An 18,278-nucleotide genomic window follows, 5' to 3' on the forward strand; every position below is an offset into this window, starting at 1 on the left:
ACAAGATCAGTGGTTCTCAAACTTTAGCTTGCATCAGCATCACCTGGAGAGCTTGTTAAACTAGACTGCTGAACCTCACCCTCCAAGTTTTTGATTCATAGGACTATTGCCATAAGCAACTGAACAAGTCAATGTAATTTAAAATGTATAGTTCAAGGAGATCATCTGGGAAAAGATAAAAGTTCGAGGAGTAAATCAAAACCATCCCAAACACCTTAATAACACCTTCAAAACACAGACGCACACACACACATACACACACCCCAAAATAACTGTCAATTAATTTAAGTTAACCTTGATATGCCCATATTAATTCAATTCTTGGAAACAATAACCATCTCCAGTTAACTGAGGAAAACGCTAAAAGGCTATTAGATAAACAAATGAAACATTTAATGTAAAAAGACCAATCTAGTTAGTAGTCTAATCCTCTTGTTTTCACTTGGTAGATAAAAAAAAAAAACAAAAACCTGAAGGTTCTGAGAGGTAATTAACTTGCCAGTTAGAAGAAAAGTCAGAATTAGAACTGATTCTCCAGTCAGTACACAATACACTGGAGTAAACTGCCTCCCTTAATTTATGTTTATAAATAAACTGGAATCGAATAAGTTTTATTTAATTTCAAATCAACTGTCACCAAAAAACTAGCCATTTTCCCCATTTTCTACAAAAGCAAGACACTCCTCCATATACCTCCTCCTTGACCACTCCCATCCAATAACCTCAAGCCCCTTTCTCAGCACACCCTTCTCACTCTACTCCTTCTCCCTGAGTCAAAATAATGCAGTGGATGAACCATCACCATTCCAGTGGTTTAGAACTATCCACTGGAGCAGCTAACATATAGATACTCAGTTTCCACCCCAAACTTACTTACTTAATAAGAATCTTTAGGAGTCTAAAGATGTTTAAGTTCCCCATCCCTACATTTTCCTTAGGCAGGAACAAGTCCTCTACTTAACACAGTGCCTGGCACACAGAACGCACAATAAACATTTGCTGAATGTTGTTGTGGAAATAATAAATAACTTAGACATCCTCCAAATGCACCACTGTGTAGGTTTAGTATATTAAATCAGCTAGCTATTTAGACAGGTACATTAGAGACCTTTTACTATCAGCAATACTAGGTAAGTAAAATATAGTTCAGCAAGTTAAGGGCTTTATATACTTCTCTTACCACTGGCATAGGTTAAAGAAAATCCCTTTTCTTAAAAAGCTCAAAAGGTAGCCATAGACAGAGCGGGGCAAGATGGCAGACTGGTGAGCTGTATGTTTTAGTTACTCCTCCAGGAAAGTAGGTAAAAAGCCAGGAACTGCGTGGACTGGACACCACAGAGCAATCTGTCTTTGGGCATACTTCATACAACACTCATGAAAACGTGGAACTGCTGAGATCAGCGAAATCTGTAAGTTTTTGCGGCCAGGGGACCCGCGCCCCTCCCTGCCAGGCTCAGTCCCGGGGGAGGAGGGGCTGTCAGCTCCAGGAAGGAGAAGGGAGAATTGCAGTGGCTGCTCTCATCGGAAACTCATTCTACTGATTCAAACTCCAACCATAGATAGACTGAGGCCAGACACCAGAGACTCTGAGAGCAGCCAGCCCAGCAGAGAGGAGACGGGCATAGAAGGAAAACAACACGAGAAGCTCCAAAGTAAAAGCAGAGGATTTTTGGAGTTCTGGTGAACACAGAAAGGGGAAGGGCGGAGATCAGGCCTTGAGGCGCATATGCAAATCCCGAAGCAAGGCTGATCTCTCTGCCCAGGGCACCTTTCCTTAATGGCCCTGGTTGCTTTGTCTATTAGCATTTCAATAACCCATTAGATCTCTGAGGAGGGCCGTTTTTTTTTTTTGTTTTTTTTTTTTTTTTTTTTTTTTTTTAAATCCTTTTTGCTTTTTCTAAAACAATTACTCTAAGAAGCTCAATACAGAAAGCTTCAAAGAATTGAAATTTGGGCACGTCAAGTCAAGAGCAGAAATAAGAGCTCTGAGACAAAAGGCAATAATCCAGTGGCTGAGAAAATTCACTAAACAACACAACTTCCCAAGAAAAGGGGGGTGTCCGCTCACAGCCACCATCCTGGTGGACAGGAAACACTCCTGCCCATCGCCAGCCCCATAGCCCAGAGCTGCCCCAGACAACCCAGTGTGACGGAAGTGCTTCAAATAACAGGCACACACCACAAAACTGGGCGTGGACATTAGCCTTCCCTGCAACCTCAGCTGAATGTCCCAGAGCTGGGAAGGGGGAGCAGTGTGAATTAACAGAGCCCCATTCAGCCATCATTTGAGCAGACTGGGAGCCTCCCAACACAGCCCAGCAGCCCAGAACTGCCCTGGGGGGACGGCACTCACCTGTGACATAGCACAGTCATCCCTCAACAGAGGACCCGGGGTGCACAGCCTGGAAGAGGGGCCCACTTGCAAGTCTCAGGAGCCATACGCCAATACCAAAGACTTGTGGGTCAGTGGCAGAGACAAACTGTGGCAGGACTGAACTGAAGGATTAGACTATTGCAGTAGCTTTAAAACTCTAGGATCATCAGGGAGATTTGATTGTTAGGGCCACCCCCCCTCCCCGACTGCCCAGAAACACGCCCCACATACAGGGCAGGCAACACCAACTACACACGCAAGCTTGGGACACCAATTGGGCCCCACAAGACTCACTCCCCCACTCACCAAAAAGGCTAAGCAGGGGAGATCTGGCTTGTGGAGAACAGGTGGCTCGTGGACGCCACCTGCTGGTTAGTTAGAGAAAGTGTACTCCACGAAGCTGTAGATCTGATAAATTAGAGATAAGGACTTCAACTGGTCTACAAACCCTAAAAGAACCCTATCAAGGACAGCAAATGCCACGAGGCCAAAAACAACAGAAAATTATAAAGCATATGAAAAAACCAGACGATATGGATAACCCAAGCCCAAGCACCCAAATCAAAAGACCAGAAGAGACACACCTAGAGCAGCTACTCAAAGAACTAAAGATGAACAATGAGACCCTAGTACGGGATATGAAGGAAATCAAGAAGACCCTAGAAGAGCATAAAGAAGACATTGCAAGACTAAATAAAAAAATGGATGATCTTATGGAAATTAAAGAAACTGTTGACCAAATTAAAAAGATTCTGGACACTCATAGTACAAGACTAGAGGAAGTTGAACAACGAATCAGTGACCTGGAAGATGACAGAATGGAAAATGAAAGCATAAAAGAAAGAATGGGGAAAAAAATTGAAAAACTCGAAATGGACCTCAGGGATATGATAGATAATATGAAGCGTCCGAATATAAGACTCATTGGTGTCCCAGAAGGGGAAGAAAAGGGTAAAGGTCTAGGAAGAGTATTCAAAGAAATTGTTGGGGAAAACTTCCCAAATCTTCTAAACAACATAAATACACAAATCATAAATGCTCAGCGAACTCCAAATAGAATAAATCCAAAAAAACCCACTCCGAGACATATACTGATCACACTGTCAAACATAGAAGAGAAGGAGCAAGTTCTGAAAGCAGCAAGAGAAAAGCAATTCACCACATACAAAGGAAACAGCATAAGACTAAGTAGTGACTACTCAGCAGCCACCATGGAGGCGAGAAGGCAATGGCACGATATATTTAAAATTCTGAGAGAGAGGAATTTCCAGCCAAGAATACTTTATCCAGCAAAGCTCTCCTTCAAATTTGAGGGAGAGCTTAAATTTTTCACAGACAAAGAAATGCTGAGAGAATTTGCTAACAAGAGACCTGCCCTACTGGAGATACTAAAGGGAGCCCTACAGACAGAGAAACAAAGACAGGACAGAGAGACTTGGAGAAAGGTTCAGTACTAAAGAGATTCGGTATGGGTACAATAAAGGATATTAATAGAGAGAGGGAAAAATATGGCAAACATAATCCAAAGGATAAGATGGCCGATTCAAGAAATGCCTTCACGGTTTTAACGTTGAATGTAAATGGATTAAACTCCCCAATTAAAAGATATAGATTCGCAGAATGGATCAAAAAAAATGAACCATCAATATGTTGCATACAAGAGACTCATCTTAGACACAGGGACACAAAGAAATTGAAAGTGAAAGGATGGAAAAAAATATTTCATGCAAGCTACAGCCAAAAGAAAGCAGGTGTAGCAATACTAATCTCAGATAAAATAGACTTCAAATGCAGGGATGTTTTGAGAGACAAAGAAGGCCACTACATACTAATAAAAGGGGCAATTCAGCAAGAAGAAATAACAATCGTAAATGTCTATGCACCCAATCAAGGTGCCACAAAATACATGAGAGAAACATTGGCAAAACTAAAGGAAGCAATTGATGTTTCCACAATAATTGTGGGAGACTTCAACACATCACTCTCTCCTATAGATAGATCAACCAGACAGAAGACCAATAAGGAAATTGAAAACCTAAACAATCTGATAAATGAATTAGATTTAACAGACATCTACAGGACATTACATCCCAAATCACCAGGATACACATACTTTTCTAGTGCTCACGGAACTTTCTCCAGAATAGATCATATGCTGGGACATAAAACAAGCCTCAATAAATTTAAAAAGATTGAAATCATTCAAAGCACATTCTCTGACCACAATGGAATACAATTAGAAGTCAATAACCATCAGAGACTTAGAAAATTCACAAATACCTGGAGGTTAAACAACACACTCCTAAACAATCAGTGGGTTAAAGAAGAAATAGCAAGAGAAATTGCTAAATATATAGAGACGAATGAAAATGAGAACACAACATACCAAAACCTATGGGATGCAGCAAAAGCAGTGCTAAGGGGGAAATTTATAGCACTAAACGCATATATTAAAAAGGAAGAAAGAGCCAAAATCAAAGAACTAATGGATCAACTGAAGAAGCTAGAAAATGAACAGCAAACCAATCCTAAACCAAGTAGAAGAAAAGAAATAACAAGGATTAAAGCAGAAATAAATGACATAGAGAACAAAAAAACAATAGAAAGGATAAATATCACCAAAAGTTGGTTCTTTGAGAAGATCAACAAGATTGACAAGCCCCTAGCTAGACTGACAAAATCAAAAAGAGAGAAGACCCATATAAACAAAATAATGAATGAAAAAGGTGACATAACTGCAGATCCTGAAGAAATTAAAAAAATTATAAGAGGATATTATGAACAACTGTATGGCAACAAACTGGATAATGTAGAAGAAATGGACAATTTCCTGGAAACATATGAACAACCTAGACTGACCAGAGAAGAAATAGAAGACCTCAACCAACCCATCACAAGCAAAGAGATCCAATCAGTCATCAAAAATCTTCCCACAAATAAATGCCCAGGGCCAGATGGCTTCACAGGGGAATTCTACCAAACTTTCCAGAAAGAACTGACACCAATCTTACTCAAACTCTTTCAAAACATTGAAAAAAATGGAACACTACCTAACTCATTTTATGAAGCTAACATCAATCTAATACCAAAACCAGGCAAAGATGCTACAAAAAAGGAAAACTACCGGCCAATCTCCCTAATGAATATAGATGCAAAAATCCTCAACAAAATACTTGCAAATCGAATCCAAAGACACATTAAAAAAATCATACACCATGACCAAGTGGGGTTCATTCCAGGCATGCAAGGATGGTTCAACATCAGAAAAACAATCAATGTATTACAACACATTAAAAACTCGAAAGGGAAAAATCAATTGATCATCTCAATAGATGCTGAAAAAGCATTTGACAAAATTCAACATCCCTTTTTGATAAAAACACTTCAAAAGGTAGGAATTGAAGGAAACTTCCTCAACATGATAAAGAGCATATATGAAAAACCCACAGCCAGCATAGTACTCAATGGTGAGAGACTGAAAGCCTTCCCTCTAAGATCAGGAACAAGACAAGGATGCCCGCTGTCACCACTGTTATTCAACATTGTGCTGGAAGTGCTAGCCAGGGCAATCCGGCAAGACAAAGAAATAAAAGGCATCCAAATTGGAAAAGAAGAAGTAAAACTGTCATTGTTTGCAGATGATATGATCTTATATCTAGAAAACCCTGAGAAATCAACGATACACCTACTAGAGCTAATAAACAAATTTAGCAAAGTAGCGGGATACAAGATTAATGCACATAATTCAGTAATGTTTCTATATGCTAGAAATGAACAAACTGAAGAGACACTCAAGAAAAAGATACCATTTTCAATAGCAACTAAAAAAATCAAGTACCTAGGAATCAACTTAACCAAAGATGTAAAAGACCTATACAAAGAAAACTACATAACTCTACTAAAAGAAATAGAAGGGGACCTTAAAAGATGGAAAAATATTCCATGTTCATGGATAGGAAGGCTAAATGTCATTAAGATGTCAATTCTACCCAAACTCATCTACAGATTCAATGCAATCCCAATCAAAATTCCAACAACCTACTTTGCAGACTTGGAAAAGCTAGTTATCAAATTTATTTGGAAAGGGAAGATGCCTCGAATTGCTAAAGACACTCTAAAAAAGGAAAACGAAGTGGGAGGACTTACACTCCCTGACTTTGAAGCTTATTATAAAGCCACAGTTGCCAAGACAGCATGGTACTGGCACAAAGATAGACATATAGATCAATGGAATCGAATTGAGAATTCAGAGATAGACCCTCAGATCTATGGCCGACTGATCTTTGATAAGGCCCCCAAAGTCACCGAACTGAGCCATAATGGTCTTTTCAACAAATGGGGCTGGGAGAGTTGGATATCCATATCCAAAAGAATGAAAGAGGACCCCTACCTCACCCCCTACACAAAAATTAACTCAAAATGGACCAAAGATCTCAATATAAAAGAAAGTACCATAAAACTCCTAGAAGATAATGTAGGAAAACATCTTCAAGACCTTGTATTAGGAGGCCACTTCCTAGACTTTACACCCAAAGCACAAGCAACAAAAGAGAAAATAGATAAATGGGAACTCCTCAAGCTTAGAAGTTTCTGCACCTCAAAGGAATTTCTCAAAAAGGTAAAGAGGCAGCCAACTCAATGGGAAAAAATTTTTGGAAACCATGTATCTGACAAAAGACTGATATCTTGCATATACAAAGAAATCCTACAACTCAATGACAATAGTACAGACAGCCCAATTATAAAATGGGCAAAAGATATGAAAAGACAGTTCTCTGAAGAGGAAATACAAATGACCAAGAAACACATGAAAAAATGTTCAGCTTCACTAGCTATTAGAGAGATGCAAATTAAGACCACAATGAGATACCATCTAACACCGGTTAGAATGGCTGCCATTAAACAAACAGGAAACTACAAATGCTGGAGGGGATGTGGAGAAATTGGAACTCTTATTCATTGTTGGTGGGACTGTATAATGGTTCAGCCACTCTGGAAGTCAGTCTGGCAGTTCCTTAGAAAACTAGATATAGAGCTACCATTCGATCCAGCGATTGCACTCCTCGGTATATACCCGGAAGATCGGAAAGCAGTGACACGAACAGATATCTGCACGCCAATGTTCATAGCAGCATTATTCACAATTGCCAAGAGATGGAAACAACCCAAATGTCCTTCAACAGATGAGTGGATAAATAAAATGTGGTATATACACACGATGGAATACTACGCGGCAGTAAGAAGGAACGATCTGGTGAAACATATGACAACATGGATGAACCTTGAAGACATAATGCTGAGCGAAATAAGCCAGGCACAAAAAGAGAAATATTATATGCTACCACTAATGTGAACTTTGAAAAATGTAAAACAAATGGTTTATAATGTAGAATGTAGGGGAACTAGCAGTAGAGAGCAATTAAGGAAGGGGGAACAATAATCCAAGAAGAACAGATAAGCTATTTAACGTTCTGGGGATGCCCAGAAATGACTATGGTCTGTTAATTTCTGATGGATGTAGTAGGAACAAGTTCACTGAAATGTTGCTATATTATGTAACTTTCTTGGGGTAAAGTAGGAACATGTTGGAAGTTAAGCAGTTATCTTAGGTTAGTTGTCTTTTTCTTACTCCCTTGCTATGGTCTCTTTGAAATGCTCTTTTATTGTATGTTTGTTTTCTTTTTAACTTTTTTTTTCATACAGGTGATTTGAAAAAAGAAGGGAAAGTTAAAAAAAAAAAAAAAGAAAAAAAGAAAAAAGACAAACAAGGGAAAAAAAAAAAAAAAAAGATGTAGTGCCCCCTTGAGGAGCCTGTGGAGAATGCAGGGGTATTCGCCTACCCCACCTCCATGGTTGCTAACATGACCACAGACATAGGGGACTGGTGGTTTGATGGGTTGAGCCCTCTACCATAAGTTTTACCCTTGGGAAGACGGTTGCTGCAAAGGAGAGGCTAGGCCTCCCTGTATTTGTGCCTAAGAGTCTCCTCCTGAATGCCTCTTTGTTGCTCAGATGTGGCCCTCTCTCTCTGGCTAAGCCAACTTGAAAGGTGAAATCACTGCCCTCCCCCCTACGTGGGATCAGACACCCAGGGAAGTGAATCTCCCTGGCAACATGGAATATGACTCCCAAGGAGGAATGTAGACCTGGCACCGTGGGACGGAGAACATCTTCTTGACCAAAAGGGGGATGTGAAAGGAAATGAAATAAGCTTCAGTGGCAGAGAGATTCCAAAAGGAGCCGAGAGGTCACTCTGGTGGGCACTCTTATGCACACTTTAGACAACCCTTTTTAGGTTCTAAAGAACGGGGGTAGGTGGTGGTGGATACCTGAAACTATCAAACTACAACCCAGAACCCATGAATCTCGAAGACAGTTGTATAAAAATGTAGCTTATGAGGGGTGACAATGGGATTGGGAAAGCCATAAGGACCAAACACCACTTTGTCTAGTTTATGGATGGATGTGTAGAAAAGTAGGGGAGGGAAACAGACAGACAAAGGTACCCAGTGTTCTTTTTTACTTCAATTGCTCTTTTTCACTCTAATTATTATTCTTGTTATTTTTGTGTGTGTGCTAATGAAGGTGTCAGGGATTGATTTAGGTGATGAATGTACAACTATGTAATGGTACTGTAAACAATCGAAAGTACAATTTGTTTTGTATGACTGCGAGGTATGTGAATATATCTCAATAAAATGATGATTTAAAAAAAAAAAAAAAAAAAAAAAAAAAAAAGGTAGCCATAAAGATTTTAAATAAAAAAACACCAAACTAAACAAACTATAACCAAGGAGTTTCAGAAAGTCAGAAAAAGAATAATTTTTAAAATAAACAGTGCTGACTTTCTTGGTTGAACACCAGAACTAACCTGCGGATCTCTACAAATAGAATTTATCTATTGTTGCCAGAACTCCTCTCCCAGAACAATTAGTCAAGTTCCGAAGGAAAGATTAAATTAACTTGGCATTCTTTTTACATTTTTGAACTTTTTCTCCTGCAAATTATTTCAAATTCATTAATAACATACCTGATTTCATAATGAAAAAGTAGAGTTGGGGAGTAGGGAATTAAAAATTTTTGAAGTTAACAGTAAACTCTCTAATGTGAACCAAGTAAAAACAATACTTTTAACTCGGTAAACTTACAATTTATAGTCCCATTAAACCAACATAAGTTTTTTAATCAAAAAACCTAGACAACTCATATTTAAAACCTCCTTGATTAACCAATAAGAGATAAATAACATGAAAGAAGGGTAAATGAGCAAATGGCAAAGGACAATTAAAACATTCAAAATACCACTGCCCAATGAGCATATTAAAAGTCTGACCTCACCAGTTAAAAAATAAAAGAGCAAATTTTAAAAATGACCATTGTAATTCAATCAAGTACTGACTGGTGGGGAAAAACAGTACAACCTTCCTGAAAGCAATCTGGTAACATGTATCAAATGCCTTGAAAATAACGCAAATCCTTTGACTCAGCAATTCAATTTATCCTTAGGAAATCAGAAAACATCCAAGATTTATCTATGAGGATATTTCCCTTGATGTCTATAAAAGAAACTTAAAAATAAAAAAAGCCAATAACAGATTGTTTAAATTAGTTTAGATCTGCAATCATGTAAGCACTTGAAAAATACTTATTGACACAAGAAAGTTTTTCAGAGATCCCTTCTGCTTTTCTAACCTGCTTTTTTCATTGAAAACAAGCAGAACATCAAGTATGATAATACTGTTGTTAAAAAAAAATTATACATATAGCTTATCCAGAGGTCTGGAAAGATAACTACTATTCACATTTTGGTGTATCTCTGGGTGGCAGGCTTATGATGTCTTTTTATTTTTTCTTGCTTAACTTGTTTTTTCTTACAATGCATATGCTTTACCAGTATAATTTCTAAGTTTAAATCTATGAACATAAATAACCTGTAACATAATCAAAACTTAGTTTAGACCTAGAAAGTATACTATTTCAAGAAAAGACAGTCTAGTATACATCCTATCTTTTGATTTCACTGATATTTCTAAACATAGACATTCAACAAGGGATACATACTCACACGCTCAGTAACTCTATTAAGAGCATTCTTAAAATGAAGCAAACTAGAGAGTTTTAAAAATCAAGTATGGAAACATGGCAAAAATAGGACACCTAAGAAAAATTTTTTTGGTTTTTAGTAGGTCTTATTAGTTTATTTGATCAGCCTTTAGTCTCGCTCTCATAAACTAACAAGGAATGTTATGTGCACTAGCTACATTTCTGTTCCAGAAGTGACATTAAGAAATTGTAGTGTTTGGTCCTACTGATTAAGACACAAGTAAGAGCTAAGTTTGATGAGATTTAATTACATGAATAGAGACTACAAGCAAGTTAAAAGTTAAATAATAAATACCAATGACTTTTTTAAAAAGCTAATAAATTTCAAAATATCAGACTTTATTTACTTGTAGATAAAGAAAAGAGAATCAAGGTTTTACTGCAAATTCGTTCATAAAGAGTTCCCTCAAAAAACAAGGGAAGAAGGGAGAAACCTTCTTAATTTAGTGACCTAAGTGATCAGTTTTGGGATCAGAAAAAGAGCAACAAAACTTACTTCTAAAACCCTTCAATTTCCCTCTAGACTGCGTGAAATTTCCAGTTCAGTAATAGCACTAAATATTAGATTTTGTTTTTGCTATTATTCAAAACAGTCTTGAAACAGGCCTTAATAGATTAGACAATTTTCAAAAATTTTGCTTATTATACACAATATTGTAAAATCTGTTAATCACAGATCTTAACAAGTAGGCAGTGACGTACTGCTATGCTGTGAATTTAGCCAACCAATTTAGTTCAGCAACAACAAAAAAAGGACTGACATGCAAGAACAGTAATTTGCTCCTCAGACATAGTTTCATTCCATGTAACTAGTGTTTTTTAAAAGTTGTAATGAATCAAGACTTCATTATTACTCTTCAACTGTATCCTGATTTCATCAAATTGTTTTTTCCCAAACGAATGAAAATTTTCATTTTCTAATGCCAAAAATGCAAAACCTGACCCACAAAAATTTTAAAATTGATGTGGTTATCTACATAAACCAAACCTAACTTACTGACCACGAAACAGCAATTATCAGAGAAAGGAGTCCAGAGCAGAGTACTGACCTCTGCTTTCTAACTCACAATAGAGTCTTGTACAACATTGGACAATAACACTGCATGTTGTTGTTGTTGTTGTTTTTAACCGCAGGGCTGGGTATGCAATGTGCAGTAACTATTCCAACAGCTTCAAGTATGTCATATGCTACGACTGGAAGAAGTAGCAGTTAGGTCCCAAACAAAAAGAAGAGACGTTCAAGAAGATGTAAGCAGACGCCTCAGCATCGGAAAAGGACTATCAGTACCTCTTCCGAGAAACAGTTCCCTTCCCCCACCTTTAAGTAGGGACTTAAAACTGCCAAGGAGATCCATTTCTTTATTAACTGGTGCCCACTTGGGGCAACCGTTCACCAAGCTGCTCTTGGGCCTACCCAAACCCTTTCCAAACGTGCAGTAAGACTGAAAGGGACGATAACCCTCTTAGGAGCCCAATTCTTCCCGATTCCTCTTCTCTACCCACCCCCTACTCCTCCGTCCCTGTAGGCATTCCTCAGGCCAAAGGAAGGACACCCGGCCAGGGGACAGACAGGAACTGCCCTCAGGAGAAGGCTTAGGCAGCCTAAGGCCTCCGCCATAGCAGGACCCAGGAAGCACCGCCCCCAGCACACCTCCCCACACCCGGCTCCCGGCTAACCCGCCAATGTCTGCTTCCGACACCCTCTATCCCCAGCAGAAGCAGCGGCAGAGGCAGAGCCGGGAGGCACCGGGCTGGGTTGCGTACCAGGCCCAATCCTGCCACTGCGGCCGCGCGGGCTGCCCGAATCCGCTCCAGGGTCCGGCGGGGTCAAGCCGGCGCGGCGGCCACCCTCACCTGGATGACCTCGTTGACCTCTCGGATACATTCCACCATGTGTTGCAGAATCTGCTCGGCCGTGAGCACCTCGTAGCGGTAATCATCCTCCTGCTCGTGTCCTGGCCCGCCGCCGCCGCCGCCGCCGCCGCCGCCGCCACCGCCGGGCCCCAGAGCGCTGCCGCCGCCGCCGCCTGTCTCCCCGCACAGCAGTCCGTCCCGCTCCCCGCCGACGCCCAACCCGGGCTCCACCAGTTCCACCTCGCCCAGATCCAGGTTATCATCGTCCGGCTCGTCCTCGTCCTCGTCCTCCTCCTCCTCGGCGCCGCTATCCTCCTCGCTGCACTCCTCGTCCTCGTCGAACTCGTAGTTGTAGCCCTCGTCCGAGTCCATGGCGCGACGCGCGGGGCCCGGTAAACGCTGGCCCTAAGGCGAGGAGAGGGCGGGGACGCCGAGGCCCCGGTTCTCGCTTCGACTCCGGCTGATGTCCGGACGCAGGCCTGGCTCCGGCCCCACGGGCCGCGGCTCCTCCCCGGGTGCGGCGGTTGGCGGTTGGCGGCTGGTGGCGGCGGGGAGGGAGCGGAGGAGGGAGGGAGCGAGGGGGCCGCTCGCTGCCCACCTTAGTCAGACGCGGCTCCGCTCCGGCCTCGGAGAGAAAACAGTCCCCAGCGCCACCTCCACGGCCGCTGCTACCGCTAGTGAGCCAACAAAGGGGCGTGCGTCACCGCGTCGCGCTGCGTCGCGCGTCATCCCTCGTTGCGTCACCGCGCCCCACCCCGCCGCCCCTGCGTGGAGCTTGAGGAGACCCCACGGTCCTGCCTGCCTTGGTCTGGGAGCATCGCGGCGCGGGAATCCCCGTTTCGGTTCCGTCAGAGGCGGGTGTTTGGGGAGGCTCAAGGCCCGTCGACAACTTACTTAAGGAGGTTGCATTTTTCTCGTTGCTGAGGGAAGGTCCCCTGGACCGCCAGGCGGTTTTTTGGTTTTGGGGGGTGTTTTTTTTTTGGTCGCAGGCCATATGGATAGGGACCAGCCCTCTCTCGCAATTCTGTTGGGAAGGCGGCCTTATTACCAGGTGTAAAGGCACTTCCCGTCTGCCCTAGGGTAATTCCCGGAAGCCCTTAGCTATCGAACTAAAATTCCTGTTACCCGGGCTGCTGAATAGAAAGCTGTTTTACGCGGAACCTCCTGTGTGACAGGCGAACTTCATTTTAAATAGTTCATTTGATTCTGCACACTTCTACAGACGAGCAATGGTTTTTAAGTCTCCTCTAGTGAGACGTGTCCTGAATTCAACTCAACAAACACCTATTGAAGCCGTACACTGTGTAAATAGGAATGACTTTCTTTAATTGAGCTCCGTGTAAGGGCTTTATATATATTATTTCTCATCTTCACGGAGACATTGTACCCATTTTATACCTGAGGAACCTGAGGTTCAGAAAGGGAGAGGAACTTGCCTAAGACCATAGAACACTTTCCCGCATTTATCCACTGGTTGATCCAAAACATGAATCATTTTTTTAAATGCTTTATGATGCAAAACATGTTCTACATAATGCATAAAAGTGCATTGTAATACAAGACAATATGTGCGATAATAGAAATAGCTTAAAGTATCAAGTGTAGCAGAGAGAGAATGCTTGATTTTTGGATGTGCCGTGCAAGCCGAGCTGAATGTTAATGGATGCCTAGAAGTTCTCCAAAAGAGAAGGTAGGGAAGATGATCTAGCCTGAAACAAAATCAGAAGCAAAAGCACAGAAGGTGTAAAGTAGTTAATAGTTTGGGAAACCTAAAGTCCAAGGAGGATAAATGGCAGAATTATTAGGCAAGTTAGTAAGGTGTTAGGTCAGTAACAGCATTTTAAGAGTGAGCTTAAATCTTGTAAGCGGCAAGGGAGAACCAGAGAAGGTTCTGAATGGTGACGGGCCATAAGAAAGCTCCCTCTTGAGATAGTTTGAAGAATTGGCCAGATGGAAAATCTTAAAATCTGGGTCCCTAATTTATTGATTTATTTTACTGTTCAGTCCATACAGTTCAACTTGGAAATTGATTTTGAATGGTGCAAATTACCCTTATAATGTAAATAAGCCTCTACTAATTTGTTCATTTTGTAAATTCTTAAATCATTAGAGTTTCTTAGAATACGTGATCTCAAGATTTGCAAATAGGTTTACCATCAGTGCTGGTAGGTCTTGGTTCTTTGAGTCCATGTTTCTTTTTGTAATCCTAGATTGTAACAACTGGGGCAACTATGGACATTAGCAACTCTTCTCTCTACCCCATCCCTATTGTTATACACTTGACAGTATACCCAGTATACCCTAAATTGCAATGCCTTATTTGTGTACCCCTACCTTAAATGAACTTTACTATCCAGATCCTCCCCTTTGATACTGGAGCAACTGACCATTTGGACAAATTTGCATAACCACATACATTCTATTACTAAAATTCCGATCACTAGCACAATTGAACCCTCAATGCTGCCCAGCAATCCTGTACATGTTTCTGAATTTTTCTCCTATTCTGTACAAGTCTTTCAGACCTTCACCAGTTTCCTCAAACCCCTAGCCCTTCCCAAGTCTCTCAAAGTAGATGACTTTGTATCACAGAAAAAAATTGAAATCATTAGAACCAATAAAGACAGTTAAAGGCAGGGAACCAGTAGGGCCTTGTAGACCATCTCAAGTAGTTTACCTTATTGCATCAGGAAGCATAAAAGGGTTTTAAGCAGAAGAACAAAATTATCTGATCAGTGATTTTAAAAAGATGACTATGACTTTGTGGAGAATGGACTATGCAAGCAGAGGCCAATTTTGAGGCTATCCCAAAGTCCATGTAAATAATGATAATGGGTTAAACTAGGGTTGTGGCAGTGGAGAGGATAAGAAGTGGTCAGATTCAGATGTAATTTCAAAGCAGAACCAATAGATTTGCTGATGACTTGAATGTGAGATTGCTAGAAAGATGAATCATGGATGCCTCCTAGATTTGGGGCTTGAGCAACTAGGTGAATGGTGGTGCCATTTATTGAAACATGTTAAGCTTGAGATGTTTGTTGGCTATCCAGGTGGAGATGTTAAACAGGCAGTTCCATACAGCTAGTGTACAAGACTTCTAAAGGTCAGGAAAAGTTAGGGCTGAATTTCACCAGAATTTCTTTTAACATTGTTGAGAAGCAGCATAGAATAAGGGTTAAAAACTTAAGCTTTGGAATAGAGAGACCTGAATTTGCCTCTGCCCTGCCAGTTGCTTTCTATACCTTGAACAAGTTACTGAACCTCTCAGAGCTTCAGTTTGGAGGATTGTAATTCCTGTTCTTATATTTGTTAGAATTAAATGAAACAATGTATTAAATACATTTGACACAGTGCCCTAATAAATCACCTTGCACTTTGTATAAAAACTATGGCAAATTTTATTTATAACCTTTTAATTTGTTTTATTTTAATAGTATTTATATAGACACAGCCTGTGTCATACTTAGGGAAGAAAATTAGCCTACTCTTTTCTCAGAAACCTTTCCCATGGTCTCATGAGTTCTTTTTTTGTTCAACATTATGGGCAGTATTTTGTGTGCTTCTGAATTATAGTTCTGGCTCTTTTCTTCATGGATAAACTTTCATAACCAGATTGTCAGCAACACTTTTCCATTTATATTTTGGAAGCTATCTTAGATTCAGATTAGGTTGTAGTGCTCTTTAAGGAAAACCAGTATAACAACTTCTCTCTGGCCTCAAATTGGCCAAGGGATGACCCAAATACATTGTTTTTGTAAATGACTTGCTCTGAAAGGTATTGCTGTGTTACTGCTTTCTTAGCTATGGTATTACTGGTAAACAGTATTAGAAGTGTGTCAACAACAACAGGATAAAGTACTTGTAAAAGAGAATAGGCAAATTATATTTCCTTGGTGCCAGAAGAATCATCATCAGTAATTAGGCACCCCCATGTCTTAGTAAGGCCAAAAAAATATTACTATATACATCTGTTAAGTACCTGCCACAAGCAAAATTCCATAAATATTTATTTGTTCACCAAACAGTTATGAACTAAATTCCAACAGGAAGAATATGCAGGTGTTTTTCAGATAAATAGAAATTAAAATAGCACTGGAATTTTTCTAAGAGCTGATAATAGGACTGCTAGCTATGCAAAAGCCTCTAGCAATGTCAGGGCACAAGGGAAACCAACCATCCTGGTTGGCCCAGGACTGAGGGGTTTCCTGGGACTTGGAACTTTTAGTGCTGAAATCATGAAGTCCGAGGCAAACTGGGATGGGATGGTCACACTACAGAGTATCCCATCAGAAATTGTTGTATGTATGTAATTTAAACATTGTCTAAAAAACCAAATTGAAAGAAAATGCATTTTATCATTTTGTTTATAAAATTTGTTCTTATACAGCATTTTTTGTTTTTGTTTTTTAACATTTTAGGTGGCCCTGTGTTTTACCAGGCAAGAGGTAAGAAAATTAAAATTAAATTTTAGCAGAAGCACAAAGAGAGATACTAAAAGCTAACTAATTAATAGACTATTTTGTATTTCTTTAAAAATACCTGTATGTGTAACTCAAAATTTTTTACAAACACCAATTAAGTGTTACGCCGTTGTTGAGAGGCAGATCTTATCACACCAGTTCTAGGTGGTAAATAATAATAAGGCATAGAGAAACTGAAGTTAGATGCCTCCTTTGACATCTGGTAGAGTTTATAATTACCAAAAATAAAACGCCAGAGTCAGCCCTTTCTCTAAGAAATCCTATACTTCATCTTTTTCCTGGAATATATGGCCTATAGCCTTTATTATTGAACCTGAGATTTTATATAAGTAATTATCAACAGTGTGTGATTAGGTAATACTGGAACTAGGAGAATAGATAAAATCATGCAATTAGATTAAACAAAGACCCGTAAGTAGTAACTTACTGACAAAAACATAATCTAATTTGTCTTTTTATCTCAGAGTGGGATACATTTAAGCCATACAAACGTATATTTTTCCTAACACTTAATCACTTGAGAAAAAACATATTTTTTATCATATTTTTTATTGTAGAATGTAACATACATACATAGAAGTGAAAACTTCCCAAGTAGTAATAAAAGATAACAAAAGAAACTCTTTAGTTCACAGTATCTCTAGTTTACTGTGTTGCCTTATGGATCTATTTGAATAAATGGAAGAATTAACGGGCAAAAAAGTAAGCAAATATATTATTCAGTCCCTATGCCACATTCAGTGTGTATACATTATCTAATTTACTCCTTAGGATCCTGTGAAGTTGGAATTCTTAACTTCATCTTATAGATAAGGGAAAAGGCTCAAAGATGAAGCATGATTTCCCAGAGTTCACAACAGGTGGCAGAGCCTTAATTCAAATGAAAGTTTTCAAAGTTCAAGTCCACAGTTTTTCCATACAATGCAGTTCTCATTGTACTCCTGTTCTACAATGGGCTTTTTGTACTTGTTATAATGGAGACATTGCTGTCAAGCCTACTGCTGTCCAAACAGGCAGCATAAAAATTGACTATATGCAATATTTGTTCCTCCTGGAAATAGGTAATAAAAATAGAACAGTGAGTAAAGTGATTTATTATCCCCTAGTCACACAGTTCTGTTTTATTCTCATAAATACAAGCTGGTTGTTTGGTTTTTTTTTTTTTTTCTTTTTTAATTTTTATTGTGGTTACATGAAATTTCCCATTTTAACCATTTTCAAGTGTACAATTCATTAGTATTCCCAACATTCATAATGTTGTGCTACCATCACCACCATTCATTACCAAAACTGTTCCATCATCCCAAACAGAAACTCCGTACCCATTAAGCATTAACTACCAATTCCCTACCTCCCAGTCCCTAGTAACCTGTTCTTTCTGTCTCTATGAATTTGCATATGCTAGTTGTTTCACATAAGTGAAATCATGCAATATTTGTACTTTTGTTTCTGGCTTATATCACTAA

The 18,278-nt window shown here is 39.7% G+C and overlaps 1 protein-coding gene across 2 annotated transcripts in view; it reads right to left on the reverse strand.

Annotated features, from left to right (window-relative positions):
* ARIH1 (ariadne RBR E3 ubiquitin protein ligase 1) overlaps positions 1 to 13,025 on the reverse strand; it is a 163,928-nt gene extending 150,903 nt beyond the window's left edge. The window contains exon 1 of one of the 2 annotated variants that reach the window (XM_037833495.1): positions 12,332 to 13,025. In XM_037833495.1, coding sequence (XP_037689423.1) covers positions 12,332 to 12,703 — 372 coding nt within the window. In that variant the 5' untranslated portion in view covers positions 12,704 to 13,025. The remainder of the gene's footprint in view (positions 1 to 12,331) is intronic. The other variant, XM_037833496.1, reaches the window with a different exon arrangement.
* Between the last annotated feature and the right edge of the window lie 5,253 nt (positions 13,026 to 18,278).

The sequence above is a fragment of the Choloepus didactylus genome, chromosome 4 (genome assembly GCF_015220235.1).
Source record: "Choloepus didactylus isolate mChoDid1 chromosome 4, mChoDid1.pri, whole genome shotgun sequence".
NCBI classification, from domain to species: domain Eukaryota; kingdom Metazoa; phylum Chordata; class Mammalia; order Pilosa; family Megalonychidae; genus Choloepus; species Choloepus didactylus.